Source organism: Lissotriton vulgaris, chromosome 3_1, assembly GCF_964263255.1.
Source record: "Lissotriton vulgaris chromosome 3_1, aLisVul1.2, whole genome shotgun sequence".
NCBI classification, from domain to species: Eukaryota; Metazoa; Chordata; class Amphibia; order Caudata; family Salamandridae; genus Lissotriton; species Lissotriton vulgaris.
In genome coordinates this window covers 1,226,807,956-1,226,833,470 of record NC_141689.1, presented here as the reverse complement: position 1 = coordinate 1,226,833,470, position 25,515 = coordinate 1,226,807,956, and the positions used below count along the sequence as shown (strand labels likewise).

The following is a 25,515-nucleotide window of genomic DNA, read 5'->3' as shown; positions in this document are numbered from 1 at the left end:
TCTGTGAAATTGAACGTTTCCCTACCTCTAAAGAAGCGCACGGGTTCTGCTCTTGTTACCACCTGAAATACTGGCCTCACAGTAACTATGAAAATGAGGTCTAAACACACTCATTACCCCACTACCAGCAGCGCAGTTTGCAACCAAAAGTAGCTCTGGCCCATTACTTTCTCTTTCCATCCATCCATTTTCTGCCCCTTTCTTTCTCTCTCCCTCTGAGCTCTCTCCATTCTCTCCTTCCTTCCACTCTCTTTCTTCAACTCATAACATAAAGCGTAAACATAATAAATACAATGTGTTCCTGAAGATGGCCATTGTTATAGGTTTTGGCATAAAAAATATCTAAAAGATAGCCTGTAAGACCTGCATTTGTTCACAGTGGAACACAAAATAAAATTCAAGAATGTATGCATCTTCTACAGAGCAGATGAAGAAAAAGGGGAGAATATCAGCAGAAGCTTGACCCTAATTTCATTCTGAGTTGGGCCTATTGTTTGGGCAGCCACAAGTGAGTGGTCCATTCAAATTTCATCCACAAGAATCAGGGGAGAAAAAACATTTAAGTTTTGGTCCCAGTGCTCTGAAACAACCATACCAAAATCTGAAGCCCCTATCCAGTGTACTAGCCTTCAATAAAACAGTAAAAGCAAACCAATTCAAGGAAGCAGTTGGCTTTCCCTATAACACCGCTCAGCCCACCTCTTCCCCTTCAAGAGGGAACAGGGCCCGAGAACCTACGATCAGGAACCTACGCAAGTTTTTCAAACCAACCAGGTTCGATAAACCCTCAGAAGCAACGACCTGATCCCAGTCACTCATCAGTGGAGGCCCATCATGAAAAACAAAGGTAACCCCCTGCAATTATACTTTTAGGTCTGGGCTGAGGGGGGAAAAAGACCACTATTAAAGAAGGTATACCCACTTGAACTGTATTTCTTCTTGTGCGCCTAAAACATGCTATTGGTTCTGAACCCCAAAGGGAATTATGATACATATGCATTATCTTTTTACAAAACCATGCTTATTCTATTTTCTCAAATGTTCTCATATTCATTGATCTCAAAGGGCACATCACATTAGAAAGTCTACAAGTACATTTTAACAATTCCTTCCATGTACTGCGACAAAACCTATTTATCACAATAAAGAAAATATTATTGACATTTCCATAAAAGAAAAATACAAAGATACAAAAATACCCCCACTCAACAATCCACTCACTCATACACACATCCAAAATCATAAACTCCCATATGTTACATGTAGGCATGGGCGGAAAATCCGTTCCGCTCGCGGATTTTGCGGATTTTCGGGAAATCCGCAATCCGCGAGATTTGCGAATCTCCCGCAAAATCCGCAAATCCGCGAGCAGCGGATTTTGCTCGCACTGCTCGCACTGTTCGCGTGAGTTTGCGTGAGTTCGCGCCCCGCGAATAAGTGCAAAATTGCAGAAATACGATTTTAGCAAAACTGAAAGTAACTACTTACCAGGTTCAAAAGTTCAGGCTCATCATTAGTAGCCATTTCCTGTAGTGCTTCCTGAGGGGCCCCTCCAGAGTTCAGTTGCCAGTTGAAACTATTATGTGACCCTGCTCTGAACCTCAGAATAGTTACACATATGCCACAAAGGTCCTGAATTACAGCTAAGGGAGACAAGCAGGAGCCAGGCTGGAAGTTAAAATCCATTAATCAGCCCCTAATTCATTATTGTCAGTTGGGGCAGGGCAGGTGTTGTAACTAATTTTGCAACAATGAAAGCACTTAGCAAGTGCAAAAGATCACTAATCAGGGCGCACTAAGGAAGCAGGTGCCAGCTAAAAAAATATTCTGTGACACATTAATCAGCCCCAAATTAATTCAGGTCACTTGAGGCAGGGAAGGTGTGCTTTGCTTTGCCGAAAATAATGTACACTGGACAACCAGAGGGTGTGGTGATGAAACAGAGGGTGGCATGGGTGGGCCAGAGGGTGGCATGAGTAGTCAGAGAGTGGCAGTGGTGACAGAGAGTGGCAGTGATGAAGAAGAGTGTCCCAAACAGGCTGGACACGTAGAAACAACAAGTTCGCGAAACTTGCGACCCGACAGGTAAGTTCGCAATTTGCGAAAGTGTACAAAACCCTCGCGAACTGGCAGAAACACGGGCGAACACAAAAAAAAAAAATCCGCAAATTCGCGGGAATTCGCGGATTTTGCGGATTGCGAATCCGCAAATCCGCAAAATTCGCGAACGCGAGATCCGCAAAATTCGCTCATGCTTAGTTACATGCATACCATATCCCAGCACACTACGCATACACTGAACAGGGATAAACAGATTTTATTTTTATCTGTTTAAATGGTGCAGAGCAGGAATGTCGACGGACAAATATCGTGGGACATTAATATCGCCGCAAAAATATTGTGGGGAAGAAATATCGACAACAAAAATATAGTTGACAAGAACATCGACTTACAGGTAAGTAATATCACTTACAAGAAATATTGTTGTAATAAATATCGTTTTCAAAAATATAGTTGACAAAAATATTGATTTATTAATAATGTTATGTATTTTAGTGTTTTTAATGAGAATTGTTTGTCATTTTATTATATGTTATAGAATGTTATTAATTTATTTTAAGTTTAATTCTGCGCTTTTAGTTCCATAACGGGTTGTGGGTTTATAGAGGAATATGGTGGGAAGTAATTTAATTATATAGATTTAAATAATAATTTATAGTAGTTAATTTTGTTTTATTAAATTTAAATTTTGTGTTTTTAGTTCCGTAGTGGGTTGTGGGTTTATATGGGAATATGGTGGGAAGTAATTTAATTATATAAAATGAATTGAATAATTAATGTGTTAATTGATTAATTAATAATAGTTTAATAATTTGTTGTTAATTAATTTCAATTAGTTAATTAATAATTAATTATGTTAATAGTTTAATTGATTTTAGGTGTGTGTTGTGGTGTTTATATGTGTAAATGGTGTGAAGGGTGGTAAGTAATTCATTTTTTATTGATTAATTATTAAATATTTGTAAATTAAATACCATTAATTATTAATTATCAATTGTAGATGTGTAATTAATTTTAGGTGTGTGTTGTGGTGTTCATATGTGTAAATGGTGTGAAAGGTGGTAAGTAATTAATTTTTATTGATTCATTAAAAATATTAATACATTATTTTTAATTAATTAATTAGTAATATTACATTTAATTGTGGTATTAATTTTAGGTGTGTGCTGTGGATATTATAGTGTTAAATAATGTGTAATTAAATATTTGTTAATATATTTAAATTTATACATTAATTATGTTAATATTGGAAAACATTTTTAATAAAAATGTTGATGGTTTTGTTTTTTATTGTTTTTGGATCCAGCTCTTTCCTCACTGTTGCACTCACTGGAGTGAGAATAGTAATTTTTACTCCTCCGCTATCCAACGCTTTCCTCACTGTTGCACTCACTGTAGTGGGAATAGGAATTTTTACCCGTATGCTATCCAATACTTTCCCTACTGTTGCACTCATTGGAGTGGGAATAGTAATTTTTACCCCTCCGCTATCCAGCGCTTTCCCTACTGTTGCACTCACTGGAGTGGGAATAGTCATTTAAAAAAAAACAACAAACACACTAATAAGGTAAGGGTCTAAGGGAATGTTTTAAGACCTATTGTTGATATACTCCCCATATAGAACAGATACTACACAATACCATCTACGGGTCTAAGCAAATAAACAGACAAGAGAGAGCCTGAAAGAGCGTGATTGATAACCTCTTCTTAACTATCAAAAGGAAAACTACTTATTGTCATAAACCTTCTGAAGTCCTATTTATAAGGACGGATTATCATCACTCACCAGTGGTGACATGCTTCATCATCTGGGTCTCCTCCTAGCGTCATACTAGTGACACCAAGGGCTACAACCCTCTCAAAAGGAAAGGGGAGCTGGCAGATGTTTTCATCAGGAGCTATTAATTGTGCCCTCAAAATAACGCGTTATTACTTTTTGACCTACAGATGTTAGCAACTATTAAGTGTGGGAAGTAAGATGTGCAGTGCAAATATGATGTATAAAAAGTGAGTTAAAATTGGGCAGTGAGAGAAAAAAAACTTTTATTGATATCTCTCAGTGCTCAAATCTAAAAACAGTGCAAATGGACAGTTTTCTGCAAATAACTATTGTGATGAATAAATGGGTCAACATGTTTCAGCAATATGAGGAAAGAACTAATCCTCTGCCTTCTTCAGGACCACAATAGTATTGCTACTGCAAAGTGAAAATAATATTAATATAAATATAAGTCGGTTGGCATCAATACAACCTTACAACCCTAAGTTGTAGGTGTATACCATATCCTCTGCAAGTGACGAGATGCAAATGGCACCTGTAACAAAAACATGCATATATATGTCTATTCTTGAGACAGAGCCAATCCTAATCTTTGAGGTTAACATCCTCTGCACATCAGAACTCTCATCATTATAAACCAAATATGTACAGTATGTTTATAGTAGTGATGTATCTAATCACCATCCACCATATTACCATCTTAAGGTAATAAGAGATAATTAGGGTACCCTAACAGGTGTGGTCCTTTTACATTTTCTCACAGAGCGGTGCCTCCTCATTCCTGAGCCGCAGCCAGGTGAGGTCTTCTCCTCATACATTACTGGTAGGCATGAGATGCTGTTTTTCAAATTGGTAATATGGTGTAGTAATAGTAATTTTTACCCATCCACTATCTAACGCTTTCCCTATTGTTGTACTCATTGGAGTAGGAAAAGTACATTTTACGCCTTTGCTATCCAGCGCTTTTCCCTACTGTTGCACTCACTGGATTGAGAATATTCATTTTTACCCCTACGCTATCTAACAATTTCCCTACTGTTGCACTCACTGGAGTTGGAATAGTAATTTTTACCCCTTCGCTATCCAACGCCTTCCCTACTGTTGCACTCACTGGCGTGAGAATAGTAAATTTGACTCCTTTGCTATCCAGGGCTTTCCCTTCTGTTGAACTCACTGGAGTGGGAATAGTAATTTTTACCCCTCCGCTATCCAGCGCTTTCCCTACTGTTGAACTCGCTGGAGGGGAAATAGTAATTTTAACCCCTACGCTATACAGCGCTTTCCCTACTGTTGCACTCACTAGAGTGGGAATAGTAAATGTTACCACTCCGCTATCCAGCGCTTTCCTTACTGTTGCACTCATTGGATTGGGAATAGCAATGTTTACCCCTACGCTATCCAGCGCTTTCCATACTGTTGCACTCACTGGAGTGGGAATAGTAATTTTTACCCCCTCGCTTTCCACGTTTTAACTACTAATGTTTTTATTTTGTTATTAAATGCATGTATTATTCTTTTTTAAGTAGTTTAATGTGTTAATTTAATATAGAATATGTTATTTTACTTTAAATTATTTATATATGTGTTTATTTAATTTGTATATAATTTAAAAAGTTTATCAATTGAATAAAGATAATAGCTAATAAAATGTATTTAAGTAAATATATGTATATGTAAATTTTTTGTTTATAAGTATTCAATTAAGTTTATTATAATTAGGTAAAATATGTATTACATGTAATTTATTTTGTTAATAATATTAATAGTATTTCACTATTTTATTTAAGTTATGTTATTTTTTAAAGTCGATATTTTTTACATCGATATTTTTGAGTCAATATTATTGTACTTGCCTGTTTAAGTATAGGGAGTCGATATTTTTGTTATCGATATTTTCACATCGATATTTTTTTCAGCGATATTTGTTACATTGATATTTAAACTTGGAACAGTTGAAATATTGTAGGCTGGGATCACGTTTCCAAAAACGGCCAGTGAAGGACCTCACTCCTCAGTACTACCAAGTGTTCAGAAATGAATTTGTTGGTAAGCTACAAAACCTCTAACGGAATACAAACGTCCAGTGGGCTTTGGGAAAGACATCAGGAGACAGAACATACAGTCATATCTGAGTTCACTGCTAAGACTGTGAACTGGTTCTGTCATGTTAATTTGGAATTCTAAGGTGTCTAGACCCTAATCGCATCAGCTGCTATCTACCTGAGACAATACTATCGCCATTGACAGAAGAAGCAGTTGATTTCAACAGCAAAAAGTCCAAATGCAGGATATATCTGGCGAATAATCGAAAGAGAATACAGAATCTGGTGGACTGGAAAGTCTGTGCCAGGAGCCGACAGTACTAGATATATCAACCAACGTCTGTGCCAACCGCTGAAGGTATTGGCAACTATTGTATTTGCCAAATATCAACCAACAATGACAACAACTAAACTTTTGCAATTTACACATTTTTCTGCTTTACTAAAGCTGCATGCTCCAGTCAAAAGCAAGCTCAGGTTTTATTCAGCTTATTTCTTTCAGTAGTTTGGTCTCATGGTGAAAAAACGTTGTGTTGTGTTATTAGCAGGGCACAAGTCCTAAAAAAAGAAGTAGGGGGACAATGTCACCGGAAGTGACGTCACAACAGGAAGTGACGTCACGAAAGATGCTGAGCTCCTCATCCCAGAGAGGCCAAAGAGTGAAGTCCAGCTGTTGGCAGGGGGGACAGCGCCCCCCCCCCCCCTGTAAAATAAGTGGGGGGACGCCATCCACCTGCGTGGTACCCCGACTCGAGCCCTGATTATTAGCACCACCGATGGACAATAGTAAATTACTGAATGGATGCACATATTTACACAATGAAGTACCTTTGTAGTTGAATAGCCAAATATTCCGCAGCGAACAGCTATTTCTTCACATAATTGATGGTTTTCCAGTGCATTCACATTCAAAGTTATACTCAATTTTAAACATAGAGCCTTTAAAATTAAATAAATAAATACATTAAATAAACAGAAATCTGCCAAGCCAATCAGTGTGCAGCCATCAACACAGACCAGTGGCATGACGAAACTTGAGGGGGCCCCTTTGTAAATTACATGGAAGCCCCCTCCCCCATCAGGAGCGCTCAAGCCAGGGACCCCCAACCGTGCACAGTGCCGGAGGGCACCCCCTGGAGCTCGGGGCACGTTACGACGCGGACACAGATATCACCAGGCCACACGAGCCGGTCTTTGGGTACTCACAGACAATTTCCCACTGCGGTTGGCTTCTTCACGCTGGGCTAATGCGACATGGAAGTTATCCTTCAGCTCCTTCCCTACACTTGCCAGGACCCTATGAAACAGAAGAACAGTTCAAGTTATTCAAACTTTGCACCCACGCGCATAACATTATCGCAACTGCATGGTGTACTGTTTGCACCGTTAACTGTCAATCATAACTCACAATATATTACAAAGGTAGACCCGTGCCCTCACTTTTAGTAGGCACATATCTCATTACTATTTTAAAAATATGGAAGTCTTACAAAAAATATGTTACATGCATTGCCTGTCGTTCTTAGCGATCCAAACTCATAAAATATGGGGAAATGTGATCATGAGTGCAATGGGGCTGGGTCAGTGGGAGTGGGCGGGGTCAGATCCTCGGCTAAAAAGAGAGAAATATTATGTAACAATGTTTGGGACATGTCACCTAAATATGATGTACATACCTAAAATGGAAAGTCAATGCTAATTAGACTACTCTCTGGGAAATTCTTTGTTCTGCATGGAAAGCTCAGCTGGTAATGCAGTCCTGTCAGATCAAGGGTGTAGCACAAACCCCTGCAGTCCCTGTGGCGCAGAAGGGCCCCCAATTTTTCAGAACCCCCCCCTATCTGCCCAAGGCCCATGAATATCAGTGACATATGGATGACTGAGGGGCCCCTCTTCATATTCTGCAGGAGGGCCCACTCATTTTGCATTATGCCAATGATTCAGATGTATTGTATTGTGATTGCATTTGTATAGCGCTTACTACCCCTGACGAGGCATCGAAGCTTTTTTTGCGGCGAGTAGCATGCTACTCCGAGACCCATAAAGGATTAGTGTTGAATAAGTATAGTGAAATATGAAAGTATTTAAAGTGGTGGATAGGTTAGTCAGTTATTTGGATTCAGAAGGATAGCGGAAGGATAGAAAAGGAAAAAAGGTTTGTATTTATAAAGTGCTTGTTACCCCTGATGGGGTGTTGAAGCACCTTTTTTGGGGGCGCGGGGGGCAGTAGCACGCTACTCCATACCCCCATAAAGGATTAGTGGTGAATTAGTATGGTGAAATATGAAAGTAGTTTGAGTGGTGGATAATAGCCAGTTATTTGAAGTCAGAAGGATAGCGAAGGGATAGAAGGGGGAGAAAGGTTTGCATTCATATAGCGCTTGTTACCCCTGAAGGGGTGTTGTAGCGCTTTTCTGGCAAATAGCACGCTACTCCAGAACCCATAAAGGATTAGTGTTGATAATGAGTACATGAAATATGAAGTAATTTCAGTGGTGGATATGTTATTCAGTTATTTGGATAGAGAAGGGTAGGCTGTGGGATAAAAGAGAGAAAGAGGTTTGTATATATATAGAGCTTGCTACCCCTGAAGGGGTTTGAAGCACTATTTTTGGTGAGTAGCACGCTACTCTGGAACCCATAAGGATTAGTGTTGAATTAGTATAGGGAAATATGAAAGTAATTTGAGTGGTGGATATGTTAGTCAGTTATTTGGATTGAGAAGGGTGGGGGAGGGGTAGAAAAGGGAAAAGGTTTGCATTTATACAACACGTGTAACCCTCATGGGGTGTTGAAGCGCTTTATTGGCGAGTAGCACGCTACTCCGGAGCCCTTCAAGGATTAGTGTTGAAAATTAGTATAGTGAAATATGAAAGTAGTTTGAGTGGTGGATGTGTTATTCAGTTGACTAGAGAAAGGTAGCGGAGGAATAGAAGAGGGAAAAAGGTTTGCATTTATATAATGCTTGCTTACCTCTTTTGGCGAGTAGCATGCTACTCTAGGACCCATAAAGGATTAGTGGTGAATTAGTATAGTGGAATATAACATTTGAGAAGTGAACATGTTAGTCTGATATTTTGATTGAAAAGGATAGAGGAGGGATAGGGGAGTGAAAGATTTTTTTTTTTGTTTTTGTTTTTTGAGGTCATAGCAGTAGGAGGAAGCTTTTGGATGAGTAAAAAGAGGTTGTAGAGGGGAAGAGTCAGAGGGAAGAGTTTAAAAAAAATGTTTGTTTTAGGGGATCAGTATAGTAAAAGAGGTGTCAGATGATGCAAGGAGGGTAGGGTAATGGAATGTCTAAAAAGTGTTATTTTGGGGATCATAGTAGTGTTATGGGGTTTTGGATAAATGAGAGAGAGGGTGTGGAGGATATATTGATAGATGTATAGGGTGAGAAATAGGGTAGTGCATTGGAAAGAGTAGTAGAAATAAGTTTGAGATGAGTCAGAAAGTTGGGTTAGAAGATATATTGAGAGAAGTATAAGGTGAGAAATAGGGTAGTGCATTGGATATGCTGAATTAGAAGAAAGTGATAAATATATAGATCCGTAAGTACATTGAAAGTATATAGATGCATAAAGGAGGTAGGTATATGTAGATTAAAGATATTGATAGAGGTACAGGATGAGAAATAGGGTAGTGCATTGGATATGCTTTTCAGGAGGAAATTAAGAAACACACAGATCCAAGTACGTGGAAGGTACATAGATGCACAATGGAAGAAGTACATGTTGACCAAAGCTGTTATTGTACTTTATTTAAAATATGGTTTTTTTAAACATAATTATTCATGTTTATACAAAGCAATACACAAAGATAGGTACATATCTATAGTAAAAATAAATGATTATATACAGAGAGATATGCTGTAAATTTCTGTTTGCTTATGGTGATTATATGGGGAAGAGCCAATTCTTGAGTAGTTTTCTGAAGATAAGGTGGCTGTCCATGGATCTTATGTTGGGGAGCAAAGAGTTCCATGGTTTGGCTGTTGGAACAGAGAAGGATGTGCCACCTATGGTTTTTTTCTTGTATCTTGGGATTTTTAGGCTGTTGCAAGGATTTCTGCTCATACACAGTACTGTGCACAGAGACCTAGGACATTAGTGAATTGTCGTGTACCAGAAACTCACCTCAGTACCTAGAAACCCCAACCAGCTAGCAATCAGTGTCTCATTAGCTCTTCGTCCTATAGCAAAGTAACCAGTGATTAGACAACCTAGACCATGCGACTTAGGACCAGCTCAGGAATGGTGGGAAGGGAGAACACTCTTTTGTTATACTCTCATACAAGTCCACAACAGGAGTAAATAAGAGACACAGTAAGGTTAAAATATTTATTTTAACGACATGATCTCATGCGCAGATTCTTAGCCAACATAAGCAGACATATGAATAAAAATAATATGGTCAGCATGGTTACAACTTCATAAAATACAAAAGGAGGAATCATATTACAATGATAGTGTAAACAGGTGATATTGCGCCTAGTTTTAACACCCTCCCTATATAGGAACTATGTATTATAAAACTATAGAAGGTCTCTTGAGCTTGTTTTGGGGGACCCAATTACCTGTCTGTTCAGTAAGTGTAAATGACATCTGGATTGGCTAGTCTATCTGCATCCCTGGAATCTTCCAAGTGTGTGAAATTATGGCAAGTGTGTTATGATAAAGGCGCCGGCATCCTACTAGGCTTGCAGCTGCCAAAATGTTGTGTCTAGAATGTGTTACACGGACACGCCGATAAACAGGCTCACATGTTATGATAACCTTGACGGCTCAGCACTCACTGTACAGACTGGGGGCACGATGTATGTCTAGAGATCTCGAAAAACAAACCCTTTCTCATGTATAAACCTTTGTGAAAGCTAGCTTTGCAAAAACAGCTAAGCAGTGTCGTGTTCAAAAAGCAGCAAAGGTAAAATGGCGTTTAAACTTCTAATAAGCCATGCTAACTTAACATGCATGCAAAAAGAGGCCCATAAACCATACTACAAGGCGAGGTGCCATTTTAGAGTGGAGGTTCCTTTGTTGAATATGCTTGGTGATTTTATTACTGATGAAGTGTGGTCCCATTCCATGTATTGCTTTGTGGGTGATACAAAGCAGCTTGAAGGTGGATCATCTGGCAACGAGAAACCAATGCAGGGCTTTGAAGACAGGGGAGATGTGGTCTCGCGATTTGATAGGCAAGAGTAGTCTGACAACCGAGTACTGAATCCATTGTATTCTTTTCAAGGTCGTTAAAGGTGATCCGTGGTAGAGGCTATTGGCGTAATCGAGGTTGGACAGAACAATGGAGATGGTAGCTTGGACCTTCTGTGGAAATCCCAAATGAGGGAAAATTTGTCACAGTGTTTTTATGGTGACAAAGCTTGATGTTGCTAGTTTGTCCACTTGGGCATTCATCGATAGCTCGGAGTCCATGGTCATTCCGAGGTTTCTTACTTCCTTCAATGCTTTAGGTGGTGATCCCAGTTCTTCCGGCCAGGCGGCTAGCGGGTCATAATGTTTCCAATCGCCACACGTGAATATTTCCGTTTTGGAATCATTCAATTTGAGGTGGCTTTAAGTCATCCACTGATCTACGGCTCTGAGGCAACTGAAAATTGGGGAGTTTTCAATGTCTTTAGGGTCTTCCAGTTGAAGGAGTATTTGTGTGTCATCTGCATAGTTATATCACGTGAGGTGAAATTGATTGATCAGTACCGGTACTGACTTCATATAGATATTGAAAAGCATGGGCGAGATGATAGAGCCTTGAGAGACCCCTGCTTTTGTGGACTATGGTTTGGATGAGAAATGTGGGATATGGATGACACTAGTTCTGTTTCGAAGGTAGGAAGTGATCCAGTCTAGAGCCTGTGTGCCTAACCAGAGGATTACTGATTTGGATCTTGGTAGACAGACTGGGAAATATTAACACGTATATATTTATAGTGCCCTGAAGTCGCAGCCTGTATCAGGAAGCCCTGTGAATATGTAAGTCAATAGTTTAATAAATGAATTGCACACAGTATATAATAGACTGCTGGAGCCTTAAACATGATTACACATAGTAGAAGAGAGGCTATCCCGAAATATGAAAAATGCTTCTGTGTTTAGGTGCTTACAGTGCTTTCGGAAGTTATCTTTTTAGTAATCTCAATCAGACTCTAGCTAGTGCAAGCCTGTTTTTTTATAGGTGTATATCAAAAGTAGTTACTTGCAAAATGAATAACTATGTGTTACCACGAAGCTTAAAATGGCGCCATCAATGAAAGCCTGTACTGGCTCCCAAGCAGCCATTGGATTTGCTGGTTAACCAGTTGCACAAATTTGCATTTCTTTCAGATAGCAGCCATTGAGTAGAGAAGTCTTTAGCTGCCTGTCCAGAACGGTACAGGAGACCCCTCTTTCCCTTTATGCATGGGGAAACCCAAGGGCTACAGTGACCATTTGCAAAAAGTATGAGAACGGTTTTGGTAAAATAAAATAAAAAGCTTGGGAATGTAATTCCCAATAGAGCCCGCTCACTTCAACCTCTTGTACAGCTTCTTTCGAACGAAGACCCTCTCATGAACAAGAACGAGTTTGTGTCACCTAAATGCAACAGTATTGCATCTCAACCAGTAGTCTAACTCCAATATTAACCTGAAGATAATATATTTTACATAGAGCAAAAGCTCATGGTTCATCCTAGAGCATGAATGGACTAGAACAAAATGGACCATTGCCTGGAAGACCGCCCAGCCTGTTCTACAGCTTCCGCACATACAGCAAACAATTTCAGTTTGTCAAAAAGTACAGATTAAGATCCGTTTGATCACATCCCGATCAGGGCCGGACGGGCTGTAGCAGGCATCAGGTGTTTCCCCGGGCAGCTGGAAGGGTGAGGGCCGGTTTTGCAGTGGTGGGGGGCGGTTTTCATACTGAGGCCGGTTTTACAGCAATGCTGCTATATCGGCCCCCAGTAACAAAAGCAGCAAGCAAGCATTTCCAGCCTCCCATGGCCAGACAGGGGCTGATCCGAAAAAACTGACAGGGCTACTTTGGCTTCCCAGTCTGACCCTGATCCCGATTCTTGAACACAAACCAGACTTGTCTTCATTCCTGTGATACTGTGGCAGCAGGTGTCACCTGCTGAAATTTACCAGGGGAACATATGAGGAAAACAATTAAATTAATATGTAATTCCTCATTTTCCGAGCATCAGCTCCAGATATGATGCATCTACTGCCTTTAGTATATACCTCACCCTGAGCTATGAGTATTTACCTGGGGCGGTACATACCTAACCCCATTCTAGCTTCTGCAGAATCATTGGAATGTTCAACCTGAATATCGTGTGGGAAATAGTGATGTTTATCGACGAGGTAAGGATATATATGTAAGCATATGTTTGCTATACTTAAAACTCCATCTTCATGCTCCACAATGATATATATTCGGTATGTTTAGTTAAGAATAGTGAATCTTTACTCAGCTATAAGCACTTACCTTCTTGATGTTTTGCTCCTCGATATTTAGGCCTCAATATTTTGACCCCACATTATATTTCCCTTGTTCTTTTGGTATATAATTGTCTGATGATATGTTATGTTATCTCATTTATAAAGCGCAATGGTTACTCCAACAGAGTGCCCCCGCGCTGAGATTCCACACTTCAACGGTGACCAGTGCAGACCACCTAACAAAGAAAATATTACAATTGTCTAAAAAAAAAACAAGTTTTAAGTTTCTTCCAGAGATTGTTGTGGATTGGTCCTACCTTAGCTCGACATGGAACGAGTTCCACACTTTTGATGGCTCGATAGCTGAAGGAGCAACCTCCCATGCATGCTCTGGTTATCCTAGGGACTATAGCCACTGGAGCGCCCAACGTTCTCAAAGAGTGATTAGGAAGGTATGGTTTGATGGGTGGGCTTAGGTTACAGGGGTCCCTCAAATTCATAATCATATGGCAGAAGCAAAGTGCTTTAAAAGAGATTCTTTCCCCTATTTGGAGCCAGTGTAGGGATGTTCAGCAGCATTCTAGCCGCACCATTCTGAACACATTGGAGAGCTCTCATAGTGCCTTGGGTAGCTCCCCAGGTACAGCACATTGCAGTAGTCCAACCTGGACACCAGTAAAGCTTGGAACACTGTATTTTTGGGAGTAATCCCAGGATCTTACCAAGCATCTTTAGGACGCCAAAACAGACCCCTACAAGGTTGACTATCTGATGATCAAAAGTGAGATTATCGTCAAACCAAATTCCTAAGTTTTTGATTTTAGTTTCGGGGTGTTGGGATAGGTCCCAGCACATCTGGCCGCCATACGGTGGATCAGATAGAGAGAGGGTTATGGATTGGTGGTCTTGAAAAACATCAGTTTCACAGTTTCCAAATGACATTTACTATTCAAACCATTTCCCTGCATGAAAAGATTACATGAAACAGCATAGGTGCGAAAAAAAAGAAATTGCACAAAACCCTAGAATTGGAATTGTGAAGAACTGATTGAGTTCTAATTCATTGAGCTAGTTTCACAGGTAGACCTAGGCCAAAGGCTTGACTGAAGATTAAGCAGATTGGCCGACAGGGAAAGGCACTACTTGACTGCCAACGACAACAGCGTTTAAGCGCTTTGCAGAAAACGCCTCTCCTGCAATTTTCTAGAGGAATGGACTCTTCCTCCCAAATCATTAGGGGCACGGTTTCAAAGCGCTGACTGCTTGTGTGACCGCCTAATGCATTCTGGGTGTTATAGCCTTGCTAATTACATTCACACATCTGAAAAGGGTGATTTGTAAGTGAACAGTTCAGGACTGGAGACAGTGGCCACACTTATGTGGAGTGAGTTTGTCACCTTAAATTTCAATCAAATAGAGGTTAAAAGTCCCGAATTGTTTTCCAATGAAACCATTAGTCAATCCATATGTTTGATTTACTGATGTCACTCTTGAAGCAGGTAATATAGGGTGCAGGCTTTTTTAGTTTTTTGGCTGAAGTTGCAAAAAAATCGGCATAAATGAATGCAGTGTTCTCGGAACTCAAAACAACTCAGCAGGAAGAGATGTGTGATAAAACCAAAGCACTTCAAAGATGCACCAGAATTGGACTTCAAACAACGACGTAGTCAACAGAGCTTACATTGGGGGATTGTTGGTTTCTCGTGTGGTTTTAAAATCAAAGTTTGTTTCCTAACTTTCCATTTCTAAAATAGCGCTACTGTGAACAATCGCCATGTGAATCTGTAGCACATGGTGCACAGCAGCAAGGGTGACCGCGCTAATGTTGCTGGTTTCGGTGGATTGAAAAAATATAATACATCGGAATGTGTTGTCTCCACCAAAACGTTCACACATTATTCTACATTTAAAATACAAATGTAAAATTATTTTCCTTTAACATTTAACTTACAAATATTTTATTTGTTTTTTAAACTTTAATTAATTTCTCAAAAGTTCCCTATACTTTACCATAGGGAGGTCTCTATACAGTTTGCACGGGGCTTTCCCAAGTGTGCAGAACATAAAAGGCAGTTGTAGTCACTACTAGTGGTGACTTTACCGTTGTATTTGTACTTTTGACTAATTCCACCCCCCTTTTATTGACATGCAATTCTACACTTAAGAGTAACTTTACACTAGTCAATGTAGAATAGTCAAAAGTGGTAAAGTTATTCAAAAGCTTAATAGTAAACTTACACATGTAGATTTACTCATGTGTAAGTTTACATTTGTGAACAGGCCGGTAAGAATGGTAATGTCAGTGTCACCTAACACTCTTTTGTAAGTTATAATCACTGTATTTGATCTTATGCAAATCCCATAAATCTCTCTGGGTGATCAAATGTTATCTAAATATGCTGCAAGAGTAAAAGGCAAATCTTTATGGAAATATAGCTCCACCAAAGTGGATGTTCACAGTATTTCAGTGGCGGGGAAACTGATAAGAGAAGCAGATGAGGAACAAGCATTGGTAAAATGCAGATAAATATGCTACAGCCAATAGAAATGGAGGAAAGGTAAGTGGCAGGCACAGGAACCAATAAGAAGCCAGGAAAGAGAGGAAGCTGGATGTAGGTCCCTTTTAAGTTTATATTGAAAACAATAGATTGCAGGCAAAACCTAATAATTCAGCCAACGGTTCTTAACCACTGGAAATTCCTTCAGTAATCCACTCATTCAAATAATTGATATTTAGCCAATATGTGCCATTACTGAGGGAAATCAACAATGTGCCAATAAGGCTTCACTCTGCCTCAACAGGAGCAGTGCAGTCTAAATTGCTAGGCCATGCCCCCAAAGAAATTACACACTTATGATTCATGTTGACAGGAGGATGTAACACTGTCTTCTTCCAACATCTGAGACTCTAAACATGGCCTGTACCTTACACGTTTGTAAAGACGCTGAAGACCACCTTGTAGAGTATACTACATCTCCACATAATAACATTCACCACCTACAAACGTCTATTTGTCTATTTGGCTCCCATACATTTTTTCAATGTACCCCAGTTCTCTGGCAAGTGCCTATACGTACATGGGTGTGGTACCATATCATAGTCAAAATATTGTCTCAAATAAATATTGGTTCCAAATGTTGATTACAAAAATATTTTTCAATAATAATAGAAAATCTCTACACCCAATATTTGTCAACAATACTTAAAACGCAAAATGTAAGTCAGGCAGTATTTGTGTCTACAATATTCTGATATACAACCACATGTATACCGTTCTAGAATAAAAGGCCTTATGTGTGGATTCTGTGGCCTTGTCTCACTTCCAAGGCCCACCTGCGCGGCTTAGTGGCCAAGAAGCAGCTCTTTCTCCTCCTAGGTATGTGTAAGTAAAATTAGCATTGATACTGTTTTCATTAGACAGCAAGGGAACGTCTTTAATCTTGCAATAGATCTACTAATGTATTGCTTGTGCCTATAACGCTATGAGACCATACAAATGGTAGCAAAGCGATTTACAAATACACATAACATAATATATTGTAGTATTGGCTTGTTTTAATGTGTGGAAATGTACAGCTAACATTTTAGTCTGTAACCATGTGTCTTATCAAATGTGAGTTTTGGATATGTCCTCGGTTCAAGAAGCCAACCACATCATGTGGTAAGACAGATCACACTGATAGCAGAGCAAAGACCTGAGGTCTATTTCACCACCAGCCATTTACATTACTGATTTATTTATTTATGCATGGCTATACATATGTATGTTTGTTTATGTATTTGTTTCTCTATTAATGTATGTACTTATTTCAACATAGAAGTGCAAATAGCATTAAGTATGAGTGGATATTCACATGACCCACACAGTTATCCCTCGTAACTTCACGAAGTAGTGTGCAAAATTGCATGGAAGTAAATTCGCTCTTCGATTTGTGGTGTGTAAATATCTTGCCATATTGTAAAACACCCAGGTAATTCTTTGAGGTACAAGTGCGGTATAGTATTTGGTTGGCGTAAACCACTGATTGCAAAGAGCCTTGTTTAATTCTAGGGACAAGGCCAGTGGTATTAATCTATGTTTTCCCAAGGTTTATTATCTCAAAAATGTAGGTCATGGAGTAGAGTATACTACGTAAAGAACGCATGGAGAGTCTGATGTGGTTTGAAGTTTTTTGGCACCGTTGTGATAATACAGTAAACATTAGAAAAAACAGACGTTAGAATGAGATCATGGTATATCATTTGTCAAGTTTTCTTTCCTAAGTTCCCACACTATTCATTACTGTGCATGGTACATAATTACAAAATGTCTTTTATGTGTCAGACATTGGGATAATCCATACACATGGAAAATCTGAAAGATAATATTACATTTACACTTTTCTACATATGAGGACAAAAAGAAAAGCCCAGATACCAGAAACGCCTCTTTAAAATCTCGATCCCTTTAATTGTTCACCTTTGCCACGCCTCTTAGCCCTCCCTCTAGCTGTTCCCCAAATCCACCCCTCGTCCACAGCTTAAATTAGTGAATACCTTCACTTATTTTTTCCCATTTTAAGCACTGCCCAAAACAGGAGTGAATCTGTATCCATGGTGGGGAATGACCAAAGCAAAATAAAAACAATTGTACTTAGGCTCCACATTTACACGTGGTTAAATGTACACTGATCATGTAAAAATACTACTGCAGTATCATAATTCGCAAAGAAATTCTTGGCCTACATCTTGGAAGCTGTGACTATCTCAACTTCTCATGAGCACTCATGGAAAATTCAGTGGAATCAGAAAAATAACCTACATTCCACATTGTCGTAAACCACAGAAGTAAATTTACAATATTAATTTCTTTTTTAAAAATATGGACCCATATCTATACTAGTTTGTTTTCAAGCATACTTGAAGGTTGTACATTGAAAGGTATCTGTAGCTGATTTAAATATTTCAAAATATTATTTTGGAATAAAAAGTTAGCGATACCTGTTATCACTCTACCAAATGTGATATATGTGCAGGTCCACAGACTGCGGGCAGCAAGGAAAGTAGCCCATACTGCTCTTAAGACTTTGGCGATGCATTCTGGGCATACATGATGTAATGGGACCATATCATGAAAAGTTGCACTGGCTTAGTGCAGAGCTGAGCATCTGCTTTTAGGTCTCTCCTATACACAGCTTTGAGATGACTGTTTGTAAAGACCTCTTATGGACATACCAAAAACTTACAGTGGGGTTGAAGCACCCACATTGTTGTCACATGGCTAGGTTAGGCCTGGGAAGAAACACTGCTATTTTACATGTACCCGTTTCTTAAGTTGCCTTCTTTTCTACACGATTACTTTTGGCACACGCTTGTGTAGAAGTGCAGGATTGTTTTTTCTGAAACCTCATTGATTACAATTCCACTTCATAAGTACACTATCACGTCACCTTGAACATTTAGTACAAGGACTTTACACACATTGTGCAAAGGTTGTTGTTTGTTATTCTTCCATGAGGCAACATAGCTATCACAAGAGAATGAACAATGTCAGCCTGGCTGACGCCTCGAAACAGAAGCATGGATACTGTTATTTTAAATAAACACACATTTCCATGTTCTGATCAGAGGAGCACTCTGCTGTCATTGTGGGGTTGTTGTGTCGGAGTCCCAGCCCAGCTGATTCCTGATTACCCTCTGTGAGGATGGATGTCCAACTTGTGAGCAAGATGGAGACCTGCATACACTTATGTTCATGTAATGGGGAGCTAGATCATCCAGTAGGGAATTCTTGGCAAAACACCCACCCTAGCTAACTAGGTTAAGGGATACATAGCATGTTTACTCTATACACAGTACTAACATGCCAGCATACACACACTGTTTTAGCACAATGGTGGAATCGTTTATCCTTTTCACTGTTCGTATACTGCTAATCATTTTTATCTGCTTCTGTCTATTAATCATTGCAGCGCATATCTTTTATACAAGAATCACAATGGTTCCATAAATACTGAAACAACTCTTTTTATATTTATTGTGCACCTTTCTGCATATTCCTTGGGGAGTCTACTACAATTCCTTGGGGAGTCAGGGATGTCATGTTCTGAGGTTGCCCAAACCATGTTTTAGGGGTGCATATGGTGGCACTGTGAGAGTGCTGGTCTATATGTCAACATATCCTGAGTGGGTGCATAGAATCAGTCTGCCACCAACCAAGCGTTTATGTTGTCCAACAAATGAACAGTTCCTACTGAGAAAGTGGAAACTGTACAACATTGCCTCCTATTGGTTGGCTTTATTGCCTCTCTAATTTGCTTGTTTTTATTTCGATGGCTTGCCTTCCACATCTTCTATTTGTCCTTCCCCTGGAGCATAGTCTCTTTAAGATCCTTTTGATCGGCTGAGTCACATTTAAGGAATTACTTTTTTAGGTCTCGGCCTATTCTATTCCGCAGGAATGAATAAGACGACTCTATTGCAGTGAAACCAAGAGTTAAACTAAGCTCTCCAAAAAAGCAGATTTCCACGATTGCATGTGCTCTCGTGCACAAGCTTTTGCCCGAGCCGCCTGCCTCCAAGACCTTCACATCCAAGCCATCTGTTACTTCCCCAGCGTGGTGCTGCCAGCAGCTTCACTTCAAGGGGTTCCGCTCCGCCCCCTGCTGCATCAAAGGCTTTCATTTCGCGGCCGCAGAGTTTTTTTTTTTATGCCCCTTCAGGCCACAGACTTGCTCCATTACTTGCGTCCTATTTTTTTATGTGATACAAGTCACGTCATAAGTACAAATTGTGGCGCCCGACTTGTATTTTGCTGTTACCGTCATTGCATCTAAATATATGATACAAGTTTCATGCTTTTGGTAAAATGTATTTCTTTTCCTTTACTGCGCGCAAACACGCAGACCACAGCCTCTCTCTCAGTCAGCTGCACGTTCGTCTATTACACCCCCTCCCTCCCTCTCATGCACGCTCTTCGCTCTCCAAACCCATTACTCAGGCCACAGACTCCATTACTTGCGTGCTATTCTTTTAGGTGATTCAAGTCGTCATTGCATCCAAATATGTGATACAAGTCACACAAGTACAAAGTGTGGCGCCCAACTTTTATTTTGCTGTTTCCGTCATTGCATCTAAATATATGATACAAGTTTCATGCTTTTGGTAAAATGTATTTCTTTTCCTTTACTGCGCGCAAACACGCAGACCACAGCCTCTCTCTCAGTCAGCTGCACGTTCGTCTATTCCACCCCCCCCTCCCTCTCATGCACGCTCTTCGCTTTTGTCCGAGCCGCCTGCCTCCAAGAGCTTCACATCCAAGCCATCTGTTACTTCTCCAGCGTGGTGCCACCAGCAGCTTCACTTCAAGGGGTTCCGCTCCGCCCCCTGCTGCATCAAAGGCTTTCATTTCGCTGCCGCAGAGTTTTTTTTCAGGCCACAGACTTGCTCCATTACTTGCGTCCTATTTTTTTATGTGATACAAGTCACATCATAAGTACAAAGTGTGGCGCCCGACTTGTATTTTGCTGTTTGCGTATTTGCATCTAAATATATGATACAAGTTTCATGCTTTTGGTAAAATGTATTTCTTTTCCTTTACTGCGCGCAAACACGCAGACCACAGCCTCTCTCTCAGTCAGCTGCATGTTCGTCTATTCCACCCCCCCTCCCTCTCATGCACACTCTTCGCTCTCCAAACCCATTACTCAGGCCACAGACTCCATTACTTGCGTGCTATTCTTTTAGGTGATACAAGATGCATGCTCTTCGATCTCCAAACCCATTACTCAGGCCACAGACTCCATTACTTGCATGCTATTCTTATAGGTGATACAAGTCGTCATTGCATCCAAATATGTGATACAAGTCACACAAGTACAAAGTGTGGAGCACGACTTGTATTTTGCTGTTTCCGTCATTGCATCTAAATATATGATACAAGTTTCATGCTTTTGGTAAAATGTATCTCTTTTCCTTTACTGCGCGCAAACACGCAGACTACAGCCTCTCTCAGTCAGCTGCACGTTCGTCTATTCCACCCCCCCACCTCCCTCTCATGCACGCTCTTTGCTCTCCAAACCCATTACTCAGGCCACAGACTCCATTACTTGCGTGCTATTCTTATAGGTGATACAAGATGCACGCTCTTCGCTCTCCAAACCCATTACTCAGGCCACAGACTCCATTACTTGCGTGCTATTCTTTTAGGTGATACAAGTCGTCATTGCATCCAAATATGTGATACAAGTCACACAAGTACAAAGTGTGGCGCCCGACTTGTATTTTGCTGTTTCCGTCATTGCATCTAAATATATGACACAAGTTTCATGCTTTTGGTAAAATGTATATCTTTTCCTTTACTGCGCGCAAACACGCCACCCACAGCCTCTCTCTCAGTCAACTGCATGTTCGTCTATTCCACACCCCCTCCCGATCATGCACACTCTTCGCTCTCCAAACCCATTACTCAGGCCACAGACTCCATTATTTATGTGCTATACTTTTAGGTGATACAAGATGCACGCTCTTCGCTCTCCAAACCCATTACTCAGGCCACAGACTCCATTACTTGTGTGCTATTCTTTTAGGTGATACAAGTCGTCATTGCATCCAAATATGTGATACAAGTCACACAAGTACAAAGTGTGGCGCCCGACTTGTATTTTGCTTTTTCCGTCTTTGTATCTAAATATATGATACAAGTTTCATGCTTTAGGTACATTTTTTCTTTTCCTTTAGTGCGTGCAAACAGCAAGACCACAGCCTCTCTCTCAGTCAGCTGCACGTTCGTCCATTCTACCCCCTCCCTCCGTCTCATGCACGCTCTTCGCTCTCCCATTTTTTTTATCGCAAACCCCATTAATCAGGCAACAGACTTGCTCCATAACTGGCGTGATAGTCATGATTTTTAAAAGTGACATAAGACCTACTCACTATGGCCTCTGTACCACAGAACATTTGTAACAAAGACTAACACAAAGCTCTGCATATGTGTGTACCATCATGTTTTTTTTTTCGTGGGAGGGGGGACGAAACCACACCAGGATTCTGGAGTGCTTTAAGATCAGCCATAAATATTCTTATCTGTTGGCGGCCATCCGCTGTGAAATGCAAATATGAGCTAAAGGAAACGAAAAACACAACGGCCCATCCACAGTCACATCATAAGTACAAAGTGTGGCGCCCGACTTGTATTTTACTGTTTCCGTCATTGCATCTAAATATATGATACAAGTTTCATGCTTTTGGTACATTTCATTTCTTTTCCTTTACTACGCGCAAACACGCAGACCACGGCCTCTCTCTCAGTCAGCTGCACGTTTGTCTATTCCACCCCCCCTCACTCTCATGCACGCTCTTCGCTCTAATTTTTTTAAATCTTAAACCCCATTACTCAGGCCACAGACTTGATCCATTACTTGCATGCTATTCTTTTAGGTGATACAAGTCGTCATTGCATCCAAATATGTGATACAAGTCACACAAGTACAAAGTATGGCGCACAACTTGCATTTTGCTGTTTCGGTCATTGCATCCAAATATATGATACAAGTTTCATGCTTTTGCGCAAACACGCAGACCATAGCCTCTCTCTCAGTCAGATGCACGTTCGTCCATCCCACCCCCCCTTTCTCTCATGCACGCTCTTCGCTCTCCATTTTTTTTATCTCAAACCCCATTACTCAGGCCACAGACTTGCTCCATTACTTGCGTGCTATTGTTTATTTAACAAGTGACATAAAAACTACTCACTATGGCCTCTGCACCACAACATTAGTACTTTACAACACTAAGCACAACCACAGTAACAACACAACAGAAATCAGCAACATCGCAGCCAACATTCAGCACCAATACCACATCATCACTCAGCACCAGCACACCATCACTCAACACCAACAAAGCATCTCTCACTCAGCACCAGCACACCATCACTCAGCACCAACAAAGCATCTCTCAGCACAACCACAGCATCACTCAGCACCACCACAGCACCACTCAGCACCACCACTGCATCACTCAGCACCACCGCAGCAACACTCAGCACCACCACAGCATCACTCAGCGCTACCAGGTTATAGGTGTCACACTTGCAAAAGTTATAACTATTAGCATTGTAAATGACAAATATATTACTTTAACTAATTTCAAAACAAAAGCATAACAAAAAATTGCCATTTACAAAACCAATAGCTCAAACTTACCTATTGCGAGACCTATTGCATTGCAAATGCTTGTTTCTTTTCCATTCACCACACCTTGATAGTACATGTGTTTTCTTGCTCTCTTGTGTGCTGCTTCCTCCCCTCAAATACCTGCCCCCAGTGCTTACCTTTCAACCAACCCCCACTCAGTGCTTTGTTGCTCCCCCCTACTCTTTGTGGTTCTTTAAATAAGATGTTTTAAATGTACATTTTTAGAAGGGACTGGAAGCTGCCATTTGCTGCCAGGTTGCTCCACATTCCAAAGAGAGCTTTAGCATGCCTCCGTTGCGCCCTTGACCCCACCCACCACCCTTTCCTTGATCCTTCCTCTCCAAACCTGTTCCTCCGTTGATCCCCCACCCTTCATAATTCTTTAAATAATATGTTTTCATTTAGATTTTTGTGAGGGCCAGAAGCGGTCATTTACTGCTAGGTCTTTCCACCTGCCAAAACATTATTTTGCACAAATAAAATGTTATTTGTTTTTACTTACCATACAAGTGGTGTCCGCTATAGTGGATCAGTAAATATAATACAAATGCCACCCATTTCATTTTTTAGACGCAAACAAGTGTGATGACATACGCCTGTGCATATGTCATCATGCCTGCACATGCCTTCAGAATCAGAGGCCATGTCATCATGCCTTTTTTTCATTTTTTTTGCTGTTGCTGCACATCACAGGTTTTAGGGACATCTCCTGCCCCTTTAGCTCATGCTGGCTGGGTACTGCTTTTTCCCTTTGGCTTGGTTTTTCCAACTTTCTTTTCCCCCTTCTTCTTCTTTCTCTTTTGTATGTTGTTCACTCTGGGTCTGATGACAAACAGTTTTTTCCCCAGTTTTATACAGCGCAAACTCAACATGAAGTTATTGGAGCACTTTACAAGAGCATCAGTTACATTACACAAGGACACTTGTTTTGGGGCACAGGGAGATTAAGTGATTGCCCTGAATAACCTGCAACCACACGCTGAAATTAAGCTCGGGAGGTGAAGCATCTTCTGTTCTGCCCTAGTGCAGCTGCCTGTACACTCCCCCCCCATTATATTACAGCCTTATAGCCCGCCGTAGAGGGCTATACGGCTATTAAAGGCCCTCTCCAGTGTTAAAGGCCCCGAGCCGAAGGCGAGGGCCTTTAACAAGGGAGAGGGACTTTAATAGCGGTATAGCCCATCTACGAAGGGCTATAAGGCTATTAGAACATTCTGTCACTAGAGGACAGAATGTTCGAACAAAAAAACAAAGCCTTTTGGGAGCATGAGGGGATTGGAATCCCCTCAGGCTCCCTGAACCCTTTGTTCACAGCCAGAGCTGTGAACAAAGAAACATTTGGAATGTTGGAGCTCAAGGCTTATACCAGCCATTATAAGCCCGGAGCACTCCATTGTTTTCAATGGAGCTCCCAACATTCCAATGTTCTAATATAGCCTTATAGCCCGCCGTAGAGGGCTATACCAGCTATTAAAGGCCCTCTCCAGCGTTAAAGGCCCCGAGCCGAAGGCGAGGGCCTTTAACAAGGGAGAGGGACTTTGATAGCGGTATAGCCCATCTACGAAGGGCTATAAGGCTATTAGAACATTCTGTCACTAGAGGACAGAATGTTCGAACAAAAAAACAAAGCCTTTTGGGAGCATGAGGGGATTGGAATCCCCTCAGGCTCCCTGAACCCTTTGTTCACAGCCAGAGCTGTGAACAAAGAAACATTTGGAATGTTGGAGCTCAAGGCTTATACCAGACATTATAAGCCCGGAGCACTCCATTGTTTTCAATGGAGCTCCCAACATTCCAATGTTCTAATAAGGATTAATTGGTGTGAGTATGAAGATGTTAGCTGTCCTGCGACAAAACAAGAGACAGCCATGGAAAGAGAAAGACAAAGTCATGAAGCAAGATGCACTGAGAGGAGATAGCAAAATACAAACCGATAGAGGAGGGAAAGATGAGAGACAGAAGCATGAAGAGGAAGACATTTGTAGAGAAAGGAAAGCTCAAGACGCAGACTGAGTAGGAGA

The 25,515-nt window shown here is 40.6% G+C and overlaps 1 protein-coding gene across 1 annotated transcript in view; it reads right to left on the bottom strand.

Annotated features, from left to right (window-relative positions):
• CFAP299 (cilia and flagella associated protein 299) overlaps positions 1-25,515 on the bottom strand; it is a 2,008,232-nt gene that overhangs the window by 1,328,665 nt on the left and 654,052 nt on the right. The window contains exon 3 of the mRNA XM_086963158.1: positions 7,090-7,180. Coding sequence (XP_086819284.1) covers positions 7,090-7,180 — 91 coding nt within the window. The remainder of the gene's footprint in view (positions 1-7,089; positions 7,181-25,515) is intronic.